General features: G+C 42.3%; 1 protein-coding gene across 2 annotated transcripts in view; it reads right to left on the bottom strand.

Moving 5' to 3' along the window:
• The window catches only part of EDARADD (EDAR associated via death domain), a 180,236-nt gene that overhangs the window by 66,609 nt on the left and 97,801 nt on the right, over positions 1-15,826 (bottom strand). For both annotated transcript variants that reach the window (XM_073627659.1, XM_073627660.1), the window contains exon 3: positions 3,212-3,251. In XM_073627659.1, coding sequence (XP_073483760.1) covers positions 3,212-3,251 — 40 coding nt within the window. The remainder of the gene's footprint in view (positions 1-3,211; positions 3,252-15,826) is intronic.

Genomic DNA, 15,826 nt, shown 5'->3' with positions numbered 1-15,826 from the left:
TGTGAGACCCTGGGGGCCGCGACTTGGAGCCAGACTGCAGCGCAGTCCATCCTCAAAACTAGAGGCTCAGGTGAACACCTGCTGGCTCTTAGGCTCCGCGCCCTGGGGAATCTATGCTCTAGCTCCCAGTGGGATCTGTGTTAGTAATCTAGTAGACCTGCTTCCTGAACCTCCCAGGGTTCAATCCGCAGCAGTCAGTCCTAGGGTCCACTACCTTAGCGGTGCACTTCTGACTCCTACGGAGTGCATCTGTCACCTGGTCTCAGGTGACCTGACAAATACTACTAAAACTAAAATGGCATTTTTAGCCAATAGACTATGTCTAAAATCAAAATTTAACGTCAAAATTAACAGTGCATATTGACACCCAAGCAATGCCTACAAGCATTACCTTTTACTCCCATAATTTGAATTATATAAAAACATAACCTTTGCAGCAGGCAGTTTAACGTGCTTCTTATAAACCTTTACCTTAAAGTGATTGTAAAGTCTAATTTTAAAAACAAAAACAAAACAACAAACATGTTATACTTACCTCCTCTGTGCAGTTGGTTTTGCACAGAGCAGCCCAGATCCTCCTCTTCTCAGGTGTCTCTTCAATGCTCCTGGCCCCTCCCTCCTGTTCAGTGCCCCCACAGCCAGCAGCTAGCTATGGGGGCACCCGAGCCGAGTCATAGTTCCATGTGTCCATTCAGACACAGAGCCCCGACCTGGCCCTGCCCCCTCTCTCCCCTGATTGGCTAGCTGACTTTTATTGACAGCCGTGGGAGCCAATGGCACCATTGCTGTGTCTCAGTCAATCAGGAAGAGAGTCCCAGATGGCTAAGACACTCGTGGACATCGCTGGAGAGAGTAGGGGCTCAGGTAAGTAATTAGGGGATGCTGAGGAGGCTGCTACATACAGAATGTTTTTTATCTTAATGCATAGAATGCATTAGGATAGAAAAACCTTCTGTCTTTACAACTCCTTTAAGGCCCTACAGCAGCTGCAGAGTGAGGAGACAAGGAACATATTAAAAGAGCAAGCCGTAAAGGGTGCCTGCTACCACTACTGAAGGTTAATCAAATAAACAAGTCCAAGTCTACTTTAGGTCAGTACCAGCAATCTTCCAGCATACAGGAAAATACATGCAATTGACTTAAACGTTGTTTTTGCTTCCCTATAGAAAATAGCAATACCCACAAACTGCACATTTTCAGAAAACTGTCAATGTGCTGTCAAAGAAAAAACAAAACTCATTTTTTTTTTTGATAATTCCCCAAAAAACTTTGAAACTATGAGAAAACTGAGAAACTTTGACAGTCATGTCATCTATTAAAATTGGCCTCAACCATCCACCTCAGGCAATGTATAATATTTCAGGGAAAGTTCTTCTATTTCCACTATGCACATCATTATGTTGTAAAGAAATGTGACCCTGAAGTTTGACATTTCTGATACATGTATGATGTGTGTGCCACTGAATTTCAATCTCTAAAACAGCATATTAAGAATAAATACCAAAAAAAAGATGTAGAAACCAAATGAAACTGAAAATTTAAAAAAGGTGTTCAATAATAAATAATAAAAAAATGTAGTAAATGTTTAGGATATATAGGATGTCCTTCTGGATAGGGAAGTAAATTAAGGCACTGTCTGGAGAATACTGTGATCTCTACGAGAGATAATCAATACCTTTAAGTGTTATAATTTATACTTACAAAATACTTAGCATGCATGCAGTTATTATGACAATCGGGCTTAATTCTGGATCATGAGGTTGAAAAGAATCCTTCAGTATAGAATTATGATGAATGCTAATGCTTAGACAATTTGATGGTGAAACATCACCTAGAGCTTACCTTTCAACTGCTTTCAAACACTACAGTTTAATCACTAAAAGAGTAGAGGCTTTTCACTTTGCAAAGTGAATGTTTACTAAGCTTAGTAAATAGGATGAAGCTGTGTTCAATTGAATACCCAGTCATCAGCATGGTTATTTATTAAGGTGGAACTTCACTTAAAAGGGGACTTTCTGCTTATTTCCACCCCCCTCCCCTTCTCTACTACCTTTGGACAGTTTTGTTATTCTGGAAATGGGGGGGGAGTGGGTACCTGGTTTTGACAGATACTCACTCCCACTTCTAGTCAGATTGCCATGGCGGATCCACTGAAAGTTCTCCTCACCCCTCCCTGCCTGAAGCCTTCTCGGACAAGTCACAGGTCCCAGAAGGCTACAGGACTATTCACAAAATGCAGCGTGGCTCGCTCATGCACAATGGGCAGCTGGCTGTGAAGACGCAAGGATTCACAGCTGGCTGCCCACAGTTAACATGCTGGCACCAGGGGATTGAAGACCGGTGAAGAACTGGCACAGGTGAGGATGCCGCTGGATCTTTGAACAGGTAAATGTCCTTTTTTTTAAAGTATTTGTAGCTGCTGACTTTTATTTTTTTGTTCCTAGGGTGAAGAACTGCTTTAAACTCAGTGAACATTCACTTTGCAAAATTAATATTGTCTACTACTTTAGTAAACCAACCTTACTATCTCTTATCTTCTGAGTAAGCAGCCTGTGAAGTCAAGGAGATGAAGAGCAGAAGTCAAGTAGAAGGTAATCTCTAAAGATGGCCATGTGCTGCACATTCCTTGGGAAGCAGATGAAATTTGCTCAGTAGGTGGCCCTGCTGACCCCGCTCCACTCGACCACAGTCAACCGTTTAGTCAATGTTTGTCAAAGGAGCCAGCTGAACTCTAATACCCCAGCTAAAGTGCCATGTTCAGACTAAGTAAAGCTAAATAAGGAGCCAATATAAATTTTCTGTGAGTCAGGCCCCGAATACACTATTAGATTTTCTGCAGATTTTTGTCTTCAGATTTACCAAAACCATGTAGTGCAAGGGCCTGCCTGATTACATACAAATTGAAACTCTTAAGGTTTGACCTCCTATTATATGGTTTTTGGTTTTTAATCTGAGGACAAAAATCTGCAGAAAATCTAATAGTGTTTATGGGGATTTAGTCTAAGTAATTACAATAATTAGAGACTGAGTATTCAAATTTACACAAAAGTTAATTGGTTCACTTCAAAAACCGCGTAAAGCCAACATACAGCAACCTTTACAGGGCCATGGCAAAGGCGGAACCCAAGCAAAACATTAAGCTGTGCCAAAGACAGTTAGTAAGTTTTCTTTTATTGTTAATGTATCATAATAATGTAAAGGATTGCTTTACCTTTAGGAAGTGCCGTATCTTGTACTGGATACTTGTCTGTCTGTAAAGAGCCAGGCAGTCTATTATTAAAGCATCATAGAAAAAACACCATCATTGCATCATGTCTTCAAGAAACATTTTTATAAATGGACCTGTGTAATGCTGTACAAAGACTTCACGGTGATTCTTTTATTTTATTTTCTTGTAATTTGCATAAGGCTATGTTCAGATAAAACGTAAACCTATCTTTCAAGGGGTGAAGCGTAATAAAAGTGTATGGGCATACATATAAGGGGAGCATGATACAATAATGTATATCAAAATGTGAGATGGTAGTACAATTACAACAGCAAATCAGTAAATCCCTACTAGTTTCACCAAAACATTGGCTTCATCAGGGGAGTAGAACATGACAATGCAACTGTTGCTCTAAAAAGAAAAATCATAGATAACAAAAATAGCAGAAAACATGGAGACAATGCTGTGAGCATCACTGGATAATTATGCGTCAGGTTAAATACATGTCCAGTTCCTTCCTAATCAGCCCATCCCCCAGACAAGGCACCGTATGGTGGAAATGATCCATGCAACAATCACTCAAACATACCCTAGAGGCCCAACGTGGCAGGACGAGCACGCTCCGCTGTCAAGGGCGCATCCACCCCACACTGCCAATATATGACTGCAGGGGGCCAAAGGGAGAGCCTAATAAAAACTGAGAACACACAGAGGGTAAATTGATAAATTAGGTACAAGATTGCACACGGCTATAAAAGCGGACAATGAGACGGCCAGCGCGCCGGCGCACCGTCCACCGTGCGATGCCTACAATGCCCAGGGGGCCAAGCGCCAGATGTCTAACGTCACGGGACCTGGGCCAAGCGACGCAGACAGTCGTGGGCGTGGCTACAATGTGAGCCTAGCCTATGGGGCAGGGAAATGCCAGGAACCAAGGGGAGGGTGTAAACAGAGGCCGATGTACAGAGCGGGGAACAGGGGGCAGAACAGGGCTGTGAGGTGGGCTGGCTGTCAGAGAGAGCCAGCCCTGGGATGTCCATACAGTCAAGGGCTGTGAATGGGTGCGTGCGCCCAAGACCAAAGAGCAGGCAGGCACGCATCGAGGGAGACCAGAGAAGGAGGGGAAGATGGAGAAGGATGGAATGTCAAGGGTAAGCTTGGAGGGGTGGGTGGAGAGAGGGAACAGACAAGGAGCGGCCAAGTGATGCTCCACAGACAAGGCAACTCACCCGAACGGACAATCATCCAGCCATTTGAACAACAATGTAAAAAAAAGGTGTAATATTAAAACGTAAATGTATATATAGAGAATTTGACAACACCAGTATTTAGGTACAGAAAAAAGAAAAAACAGGATTTAACACGCAAAATCAATAATATACCAAATATAATTCATTAAGTCAAATCATAATCAGATGTATATCTTCAGTCGCAGTCAGTAGTATATAACCATAAGGGAAATTTTGAAGAAAGTTCAAAAAGAAACTAAAATAGCGAAAAAGCATAATGAAAAATATTGCATAGTAGATGGTTGGCCAGGATTTACAACTGAGTTAGGCCACGGGAGTATTAAAGGGCCGAAGGGGATCAGAAAAATGGGGGGGACTTAGATGGAAAGAAAGGTAAGCTAGATGCAAAAAACTCAAAGCACATCAATTGGAGACTTATCTTTGACAGGTTATCAGAATCAACAGGGATAGCAAACATACATATCTAATAAGGCTATAGAAAGGATTTGAAGCTAATGTACTCATTCAAGCCAGGATATTTGACCGCGTCTAGACAATGTATCCACTTGGTTTCCAACTGGAGTAAAGTAACATCAATGCTGCCGCCCCGAGCATGTAAGGGTACATGCCCGAGCACTGCGAATCGCACAACGTATGGATCATAATTGTGTTGGGTAGCAATGTGCCTATTGAGGGCTGTGGTGGTGAGTCGTTTATGAAGTGGCAATGCGCTTAAGGAATGTTCGTTTCGTCTTCCCGACGTAGAAGCATCCACAGATGCAGGTAGCTAAATATACCACTCCAATGGTTTTGCATGTAACTCTATGTTTCAAGGTGTGGATCTGTCCATTAGGGAGATCAACATCCCTGGAGTTAGTAATAAAAGAGCAAATATCGCAGCATCCACAGGAGGATGTGCCGGTGGCAATGGAATTAACTGGGTTTCTGCGCATATGATGACTGTGGACCAGGCGGTCCTTCATAGAGGGAGCCCGTTGGCAGGTAATCTCAGGATAGGATTTAATGGATTTGCTGATTGTGGTGTCGGCAGTCAATAAAGGAAACAAAAGAAACAAAAGTGTAGCGCTATATATCACATCCACAGCCGTGTGTATTACAATAAAGACATATAAAAATAGTGAATACTACCAAAAAATGTATGATCATACATTTTTTGGTAGTATTCACTATTTTTATATGTCTTTATTGTAATACACACGGCTGTGGATGTGATATATAGCGCCACGCTTTTGTTTCTTTTGTTTTTTTTCTGCCTTGAGTCTATAGGTGTGTTGTCTGCTTTTCACTTTCTTTCTAAACGTAGCGCTGTACTTAATTTTTATTTTGGCAGTCAATAAAGGCCAAAATTTCTTAAAGATGGCTCTAGTCTGTATATGTTGTTTAGAGAACTGGGTTATAATATGGACAGATTGGTCAGTTTTGTTTTTTTTTTTGGAATTAATAAGATCTCGTCTATTAAGCTTTACTACTCTATTAAATGCCCTTTTAAGTAAAGATTGACTGTATCCTCTATGGTGAAGTCTATCGTATAAATCCTGGGATGCCTGATAGAAGTCATCATCCAGGGTGCAGTTCCTCCTGAGTCGGAGGAACTGGCTATAAGGAATACTGTCCAATAAAGGTTGTGGATGGGCACTAGTGGTGTGTAGCAACGTATTGCCTGCAGAGGGCTTACGGTATAAAGATGAGTGTAAAGTCCATCTTCATCGACATAGATTTGTAAATCTAAAAAGTTAATCTTGGACTGACTACATTCCATCATAAAAGAGAGATTGTAGTCGTTAATGGTCAGTTGGTTCATCAGCTGTGTAAGTTCATCCCGAGTGCCTGACCAAAAAATCAAAATATCATCAATATACCTATGCCAGGCGATTACATATTTGAGTAGTTCAGATAAGGAATCATTTGAAAATAGATTCCTCTCCCACCCCCCCAGGTACAGCCCTTGACTTTATGGACACCCCAGGGCTGGCTCTTTTACAGCCAGCCCACCTCACGGCCCTGTTCCGCCCCCTGTTCCCGCTCTGTACATCGGCCTCTGTTTACACCCTCCCGTTGGTTGCTGGCATTTCCCTGCCCCACAGGCTAGGCTCACATTGTAGCCATGCCCACGAATGTCTGCGTCGCTTAGCCCAGGTCTCGTGACGTCAGACATCTGGTGCTTGGCCCCCTGGGCATTGTAGGCATTGCGTGGCAGACGGTGCGCAGGCGCGCTGGCCATCTCATTGTCCGCTCCTGATTGGCGAATCTACGTCGCCGATCAGGTGGGGGGCTTTAAAGGCTGAGCACACCAGTCCCCTATTGCTGAGATACTGGGGCGCTGTATGTCTGGACAATCCTTTCATAGGTAAATTCCCTTTTTTGTATTCTAGCAACTCTTGCTAAATTGCTGTATTGCCTTTTAGTATGGATTTATCGTATATCATCTCTCATTGGGATATTATTTGCTTCATAAACCAGGCTCTGGCACAATAGTAGTGCGAACAATCTTTCATTATTACTTGGTCCATCTGCACCAGCCCCGGACTGTTTCTAATCGATTCCGAAATCCGGGGTAAGCTTTGTACCTTATATAGTGGTTCTCTTTGTCTGCATTTACTGGCATATGCCTTTCATTTTTATACTTTTTTGCTTCCTGGTTAAATGTAAAACCTCTTCCCCTTCTTTAGTCAATTACCCCAAATCACCACTGCACCTGCCTTTCCTGGATTAAATCCTATAGCACTGGCTTCTGCAGCGCCCCTTACACACCATCAAACCCTGTATTTGGTAGGTACTGTAAAAAAAAAATTTTCTTTTGCCCTCTCTCCTTTTTAAACTTTAATTGAGCTTTTATAGCCGTGTGCAATCCTTTACCTATCTTATCCATTTACCCTCTGTGTGTTCTCAGTTTTTATTAGGCTCTCCCTTTGGCCCCCTGCAGTCATATATTGGCAGTATGGGGTGGATGCGCCCTTGACAGCGGAGCGTGCTCGTCCTGCCACGTTGGGCCTCTAGGGTATGTTTGAGTGATTGTTGCATGGATCATTTCCACCATACGGTGCCTTGTCTGGGGGATGGGCTGATTAGGAGGGGACTGGACATGTATTAACCTGACGCATAATTATCCAGTGATGCTTACAGCATTGTCTCCATGATTTCTGCTATTTTTGTTATCTATGATTTTTCTTTTTTCTTTTTAGTGCAACAGTTGCATTGTCATGTTCTAATTCCCCTGATGAAGCCAATGTTTTGGTGAAACTAGTAGGGATTTACTGATTTGCTGCTGTAATTGTACTACCATCTCACATTTTGATATACATTATTGTATCATGCTCTCCTTATATGTATGCTTTTTATGAATTCCATTTTAATGAATTGTAATAAAGTTTATATTTTTTTTATCTATATTGTACTAATTTACTTTGTGGCACCGCAATAATCCCTTTCTCCTTGCTTTTTATTGTATTTAATCACGGGGATGAGGTGCCTTATCTACTAAGGACATACCAACCACCCCCTTTTCTTTCTTCTAATAAAAGTGTATATTTTTCTTACATTTTATGCCCAGCATATTTTGTATAGGTCTGTCATATTATACTGAGCTCTTACTGGCTGAATAATTGTTTACAAATAATACAGTCTAATAAGCATCTGTAGCTTAGTATTCTAACAAGCTTATTCAATAGAGAAACATTAAAATGGTTCTAAAGGCTTAAAGAGTAACTCCACATTTGTTTAGAAAAAAACACTCCCCTTTGGGTGATCTATGCAAACAGAATATTGGCATGCATTCAAAAGGGGATCAACTCCAGATATAAAACGATAATTCTCCTGCTCTACAAGATTCTGGTCTGGCCGCACCTAGAGTATGCTGTCCAGTTCTGGGCAACATTCCCTCAGGAAGGATGTACTGGAAATGGAGCGAAGAAGGGCAACAAAGTTAATAAAGGGTCTGGAGGATATTAGTTATGTGGAAAGGTTGCGAGCACTGAACTTATTCTCTTGGGAGAAGAGACGCTTGAGAGGGGATATGATTTCAATTTACAAATACCGTACTGGTGACCCCACAATAGAGATAAAACTTTTTCGTGGAAGGGAGTTTAACAAGACACGTGGCCACTCATTAAGAAAAGAGGTTTAACCTTAAACTACGTAGAGGGTTCTTTACTGTAAGAGCTGCAAGGATGTGGAATTCCCTTCCACAGGCGGTGGTCTCAGTGGGGAGCATCCATAGTTTCAAAAAACTATTAGATAAGCACCTGAATGACCACAACATACAGGGATATACAATGTAATACTGACATATAATCACACACATAGGTTGGACTTGATGGACTTTTTTCAACCTGTAACTATGTACATTACAAATGTAGCAAGGAGCTGGCTACCTTATCTGCAGTATCAGAAGACACTCTGCAACATTGCTGCAGTGAGACTATTTCCCTCTAGTGCTAGCTAAGACTGTGTCATCACATCCTGCCAGTAGGGTGATTACCACCAGGGAGCAGTCTTCTGGGGGAGCTTATAAAAAGGCTGTGCTAGGCCTGGAGCGCTCTCTTGGGACCCCTGCCTATATCTGCCAGCAAGAACTCTGTGCCTGTGTGCGCTGCAGCCGAGTCGTGGACTGCACAAGAAAGAGTTATCAAGCGGCGTCCAGAGGGACATCTGCGGACAGCATCACCTTCCTATCTTGCAGCGGTCTGGAGGCTGTTTCTGCTCCTTCCACGCTACCTGCACTTCAGACCTGGGTGGGCCGCAGCACGGGGCAACAGAGGTCGGACGCCATTCCCTGAACCAGGACCCAGAGGGAGATCATGAAAAGCCATCCCCATCACTACCAGCAACTTCAGTCACAGTGTCTGTGAGTGGGCATCTGCCCATTTAGTCCTATAGGCACTGTATACGGACACCACTGTCTTTGTCCATATTTCTGGTACTTGTAGTGGATCCGGATGTAAGACACTGTATACAGACACCTGTGCTTTCGCTCACATCTCTGGCATTTGTAGTTCCACAGGATACAATACCTTTAAACCAGCAGTCGCTGTGATCTCATTTGCATATTGCCAACACAGGAGGATTCTGTTTATCTGATTATTACAGCCAAGTTGCTTTGCTCTGCTGTTCAGGAATTTTTTACATACAATTTTCATAAAGGCTTGCTGAGGACCAAAGAATTGCATCTTTGAAATACAGGACTACCTTAAAACCTCCCTACCCATTACAGGGATTGCCTTCACTGTGCTAAGAGCTTGAATTTGCCTAGAACTCTCTGAAGAGAGCAGATTAAATTTTCTTACAGTTAGCTGTCGTTGAATGTTTATGACATTGCATATATTATTTGCACCTGTGTGTCGAGCAACAGAAGGGAGCGGTCTGACATAGCTGAAAGCCATTCCTCTGCCCTTCTGCTGCCTGTTTGCATAGGCCCTGTATATGTATATGTGTGTATAAGAGCTGTTTATGTTCAGGTATTCGTTATTTTCGATCATTTGATATTCTTCCATGGTGGTTGCCATTTTCCTTATTTTACTTTTGGCAACATTCAACCTGAAATATTATTCTAAAGTGTAAGTTTATGTTGTTCACCTTTAAGTGCCTTTATCATATCAGTAAACATACCTTATGATCTACCACAGTTTGTGTTCTTTCTACTGCTGCTAATTACTGCATATTAGGTGTGCCAGAGGGGTTGGGACTGTTCTTGGGGTTGAGGCAGAGTACGGAAACAAGTATACTTAGGCAGCTCCTACGGGGGTATCGATACACAGGGATTATGACAAACTTTGTTGCAGTTTCCTACCTTTTTTTATTTTTAACAAAAAGCTGTTTGTCTGTGTCGATGTGCAAAGTGAATCTGTATGGGTTTTATAATTATCAGTCAGCTGCTGCACCTGCAGGACTCTAATGAGGAAATTGGCAAGGTCTGCATCTTTTTGGATGCGATTTCCCTTTGGGAGTTTCTCAGGAAAATTATTTGGTTGCAAGGGCTGCTAAAAATCTGACTTTTATCTTAGTGCAGACTTCTGGGAAAATCAGTAAGCCAATCACTCAAGCATTTTGTCAATGCTTGAGTGACATTTTCAGGGGGCGTTCTGTATACCATCTGAGTACAGAACACCTCCAAGTTGCCATATTGCATTTTACAGAAAATTATAGCACTGCAGATTGAAAAGGAAAGGTCATTTTTAACAACATTTAATTACAGTATGTCTTGAGTTGCAAATGTATACACTATATTATTTTTCTTTTTAATTTGCTAATTTTTTTTCCCAAGAAAGTGGAGTTATCCTTTAAGGTTTTTACCTTTTTGCATTAAAGTCAAAAAGCTTTTGTGCCATAGGATCGCCCTTCTCTTCTTTACTTTCCTGAGCCCAATCCTAATTCAGCACAATGATTCGAGAACAACAGCTCTCTCCACGCTCTCCCTCCTCACAGGGCAGATTGATAGCAGCAGGAGCCATTGGTTGATTGCTGTCAATCAAATCCTGTCACAAGGGAATGGGGGCAGGGTCGAACCTGGGCTGTCTGGGTCTATTAGGGCCTATAGGGGCACTCGCTGAAGAGGTGGCCCCAGGAGGGAGGAAGATCGGGGCTGCTCTGTGCAAAACCATTGCACAGGGCACATAAGTATAACATGTTTGTTTATTTTAAAAGAAGCCTTACAATCACTTTCTGCTGCTTTACAGAATATGAGTTTTAGGGGCATAAATAAAGGGTGGGGAAAATATGGAGGTCCAAAATTCTCTCCCAGAGTGTGTCTCCATGTAGACTGGCAGCTACTTTAAAATGCCGAGGTGTAAATGACAAATCTCTGAACACACATTTGAGATGCCATTCATTTGAATGTCACCTAAAATCACGGTGCAGTTCTGCCTTGATTGTCACGTGATAAATCACAGGTTCAGGCAATTCTTTTGGGCGACATGCTTCACGTGATGCGGTTCGCCATGACTGCAGCAGGATTTATCAAGCGAAAATCACGGTAGAACCACACCGCAATTTTAGATGTTATTCAAGTGAGTGGCATCTCAAATGTGCGTTCTGCGATTTGTCATTCACACCTGGGCATTTTGAAACCTCAGGCAAAATCGCAGCAAATCTGCCTTCGATGCAAAACGCTGAGGTGTGAATAAAGCCTTAGGTACGGGAGCTGCAGAGCCCACACATCCTTGTGGCAGCCTACACTTCCTCCCCCAGGCCATGGATGGACTGCTAGGCTGGGAGAGGAGAAATAAGAAACCTGATTGGCTGCAAGAATGGGTGGACTTAAGGCACTGCCCACTGTACCGTTCATTCATCCACCTGTCCAGCAATCATGGAATGTTTTGCATTTTGGAAATCTATAGTATGTGTGCTATGAATGGCGCACGGGGGTTGAAATTGTAGGCATAGTTGGCACTTTTAATGAGTACCTGTCACAGGTGCAACTGATGATATTAACCCACATTACACCAGAAGATCATTGTCGTGTGAGTATCCAGCTGCAGAGGACTGAAGATTTCTACTATAAATGGCAGCTACAGCACATGGGACACAAATCATTGCTGTTAACTGCTGTTTTTCACTAAGCTTCAGCTTAACAAAAATAATGTTAGTTGGAGTTAGCCTTAAATGTTTGCATGCTTAACCCTTTCATGACTAAGCCTATTTTTGAAATTTGGTGTTTACAAGTTAAAATCCATATTTTTTTCTAGAAAATTACTTAGAACCCCCAAACATTATATATATTTTTTTAGCAGAGAATCTAGAGAATAAAATGGCGATTGTTGCAATATTTTTTATCACACGGTATTTGTGCAGCGGTGTTTTAAACGCAAATTTTTGGAAAAGTGACACTTTCATGAATTTTAAAAAATCCAAACAGTAAAGTTACCCCAATTTTTTTGTATAATGTGAAAGATGATGTTACGCCGAGTAAATAGATACCAAACATGTCACCCTTTATAATTGCATGCACTTGTGGAATGGCGACGAACTACGGTACCTATGAATTTCCATAGGCGACGCTTTAAAAATTTTTTACGGTTACCAGGTTTGAGCTACAGAGGAGGTCTAGGGCTAGAATTATTGCTCTCGCTCTGACGATCGCGGCGATACCTCACATGTGTGGTTTGAACACCGTTTACATATGCGGGCGCGACTTCCGTATGCGTTTTCTTCGCTGCGCGAGCTCGCGGGGACAGGGGCACTTTAAAAAATTTTTTTTTTTTTTTTTTTTTATTTATTTTATTTATTTTTGTACTTAATAAATTGTGTTTAAAAATTTTTTTTTTTTTTTTTTTTTTTACTTTTATTGCTGTCACAAGCAATGTAAACATCCCTTGTGACAGTAATAGGTGGTGACAGGTACTCTTTATGGAGGGATGGGGGGTCTAAAAGACCCCCCATCCCTCCTTTACACTTCAAAGTATTCAGATCGCCGAAAACGGCGATTCTGAATACTGTGTACTTTTTTAAATTCGGCGCCATTGGCAGCCGAGTAAACGGGAAGTGACGTCATGACGTCGCTTCCGCGTTTACAACGAGAAGGCTGGAACGAAGCCGCTCGCAGCTTCGTTCCAGCCCGCCCCCAGCCGCCGAAGGCAGCCGAATGGACACCGGGCCTCCCGATCGCACGGGAGGCCCGGTAACAGCGGGGGGAGGCGGCGGGATGTCCCCTCCCGCTCCTCCGGTATAACAGCCGAGCGGCTTTTAGCCGCATCGGTTGTTATACACGGGTAGCCGATCGCCCGCTGTAAACAACGGTACTGGGATGATGCCTGCAGCTGCGGGCATCATCCCGGTATAACCCCGGAAAGCCGAGTACGCATATCTGCATACGGTCGGCGGGAAGGGGTTAAAAGTGACCCTGTCACTACTTTACCCTTTTCAGACTGAACATATCCCTAAAATACAACTCCAATTCCAAATAAAGTTTGGATGCTGTGCAAAATGTACATAAAAACAGAATGTAATGATTTGTAAATCTCATAAACCCATATTTTATTAACAATTAAAAAAAAAAAAAAAACATCAAATGTTTAAACTGAGAAAATGAACCATTTTAAGAAATAAATAACGTAATTTTGAAATTGATGACAGCAACACCTCTCAAAAAACTTGGGACAGGGCAACAAAAAGCTGGAAAAGTAAGTGGTACTAACAAGGAAGTGCTGGTAGAACATTTTGTGACTAATTCAGTTAATCGGCAACAGGTCAGTAACATGATTGGGTATAAAAAGAGCATCTTAGAGAGTCAGAGTGTCTCAGAAGTAAAGATGGGCAGAGGTTTACCAATCTGTGAAAAGCTGCACCTAAAAATTGTTGAACAATTTCAGAATAATGTTCCTCAACCTAAAATTGCAAAGATTTTAAATATATCATCATCTACAGTTCATTATATCATTAAAAGAATCTGGAGAACTCTCTGTGCACAAGGGACAAGGCCGAAATGCAATGATGGATACCTGTGATCTTCGCAAGTTAAAGCTCTATCATGCAAAAAATAAGCCATATCTGAACATGATCCAGAAATGCCAAAGCTAATTTAAAATGGTCTGCTGCAAATTGGAAAAATGTTCTGTGGTCAGACGAATCTAAATTTGACATTGTTTTTGACAATCACGGACCAAGGATTACAAGTAGTTAACTATGTATACTTGTGGAGAAGCATCGCTTTTAATCTGGAGTACTGCCTTAAATACCAGTCTTGCGTTGTATGGCAGCATCAACCCGCCATTGGGGGCACTAGCGAGCACTCTCTCCAGGTCTCAACATGTGGGTACAGTAAGCCCCACCCACAACTTGGAGAGTTAGAATCCTGCATTAGGCAAGAACAGGACATTACCATTTGATATGTTTTCTATTTTCTATTGTAAATATGATATGGGTTTATGAAATTTTCAAATCATTACATTCTGTTTTTATGTGTATTTTACACAGCATCGCAACTTTTTTGGAATGGGGTGGTATATGAAATTAACACTTAAAGCAGAGCTCCACCCAAAAGAGGAAGCTCCGCTTGTCTGCCTTCTTCCCCCCTCCTGCTGCCACATTTAGCACCTTTTGGGGGGAGTGGGTACCTTGTTTTGACAGGTACCCACTCCCACCTCCCACTTCGGCAAAGTGAGCTGGTAGTTCGCTACCTTCCTCCTTCCCCTGCAGCTGTCCCATTCGCAGAGTGCAGTGCGATTTGCGCATGCACAGTAGGAAAACGGTTGTGAAGCCGCAAGGGTCACTGCTGGTTTCCCTTAGCCAAGATGGTGGTGCCAGCACCCGAAAGCCGATTCAAGAATCGGCTCGGGTGAGGACACCGCTGGATGCCTGGACAGGTAAGTGCCCTAATAGTAAAGGTCAGCAGCTACAGTATTTGTAGCTGCTGACTTTTAATTTTTGGAGGGAGGGGTGGAACTCTGCTTTAATAAAGCTTGGCATACACAGATTGAGATTTGACAGTTCAGTAGGGACCAGCCAAATTTTGATCATTTTGATTGTTTGATCGACTTCTGTTGGACATTTTTTGTGTAGATGGAAAAAAACATGTTTTCTGCCTGCTGGCAGAATGAAAAAAACAAATAAATATTGCATGGCCAACTTTATAGTGTCTTTACTTGCTTAAAGTTGTTCTAAGGTCTAGGTGTTTTTTTTTTTCTTAATGTATTCCCTGCATTAAAGTAAAACAATACCCCACTAACTATGCCTCTCCCCAAACACTTACTTTCCTCCTGTCTCGATCCAGCACTGTCCTGACTGCAGCTCCACTACTCCCTCTTCCTGGTCTCCCAGAAGACTCTTAAAGCAGTGGGAGACATTGACTCCTGTTGCTGTCAGTCCAATCCTGTGAGGAGGGAGGTGAGGGCATGGCCGTGTCTTTGGATGCACACAGCTCGCCTCAGGAGCACGCCTGCATTAGTGTCACCATAGCACAGGGCTTGCTATGGGGGCACCCATAGAAAGAAGGAACAGACAGCGCCGAGGGGGGAACCCAAAGAAGGGATAAGGGATCGGCTCTGTGCAATAACGTTGCAGAGTAGGTAATTAGAAGCTCTTTTTTATTTATTTATTTATTTTTTTTAAATGCATTTAGAACCAATTTAACCATTTCCCCTTGTTGTAGTAAAGTGGGCTGCAGTTTTCTCCAACCTTCCGCACTTCAAGCAGTGTAGTAGAAATCAAAAAAATTATTTAAGCTATATGTTCAGCATGAAAAGTATAAAGTGGCGACGGGGTCTCTTTTAAGTTTATTTAAATCTACATGTTTATCTAGGTGAACTTAGTGACAATGCTACTGTGTGATTTTACTGCAGAATGAACAGTGTAAGGGCTTGTCTACACTTGTGGTTGGAGGCAGTAAAAACAGGCAGCTGAACCACATTTTTACCACCCAGGTAAGTTGCAAAGGCAG

This window comes from Aquarana catesbeiana, linkage group LG04 (assembly GCF_042186555.1).
Source record: "Aquarana catesbeiana isolate 2022-GZ linkage group LG04, ASM4218655v1, whole genome shotgun sequence".
Taxonomy (NCBI): Eukaryota; Metazoa; Chordata; class Amphibia; order Anura; family Ranidae; genus Aquarana; species Aquarana catesbeiana.
This window is presented reverse-complemented; position numbering and strand designations above follow the sequence as displayed.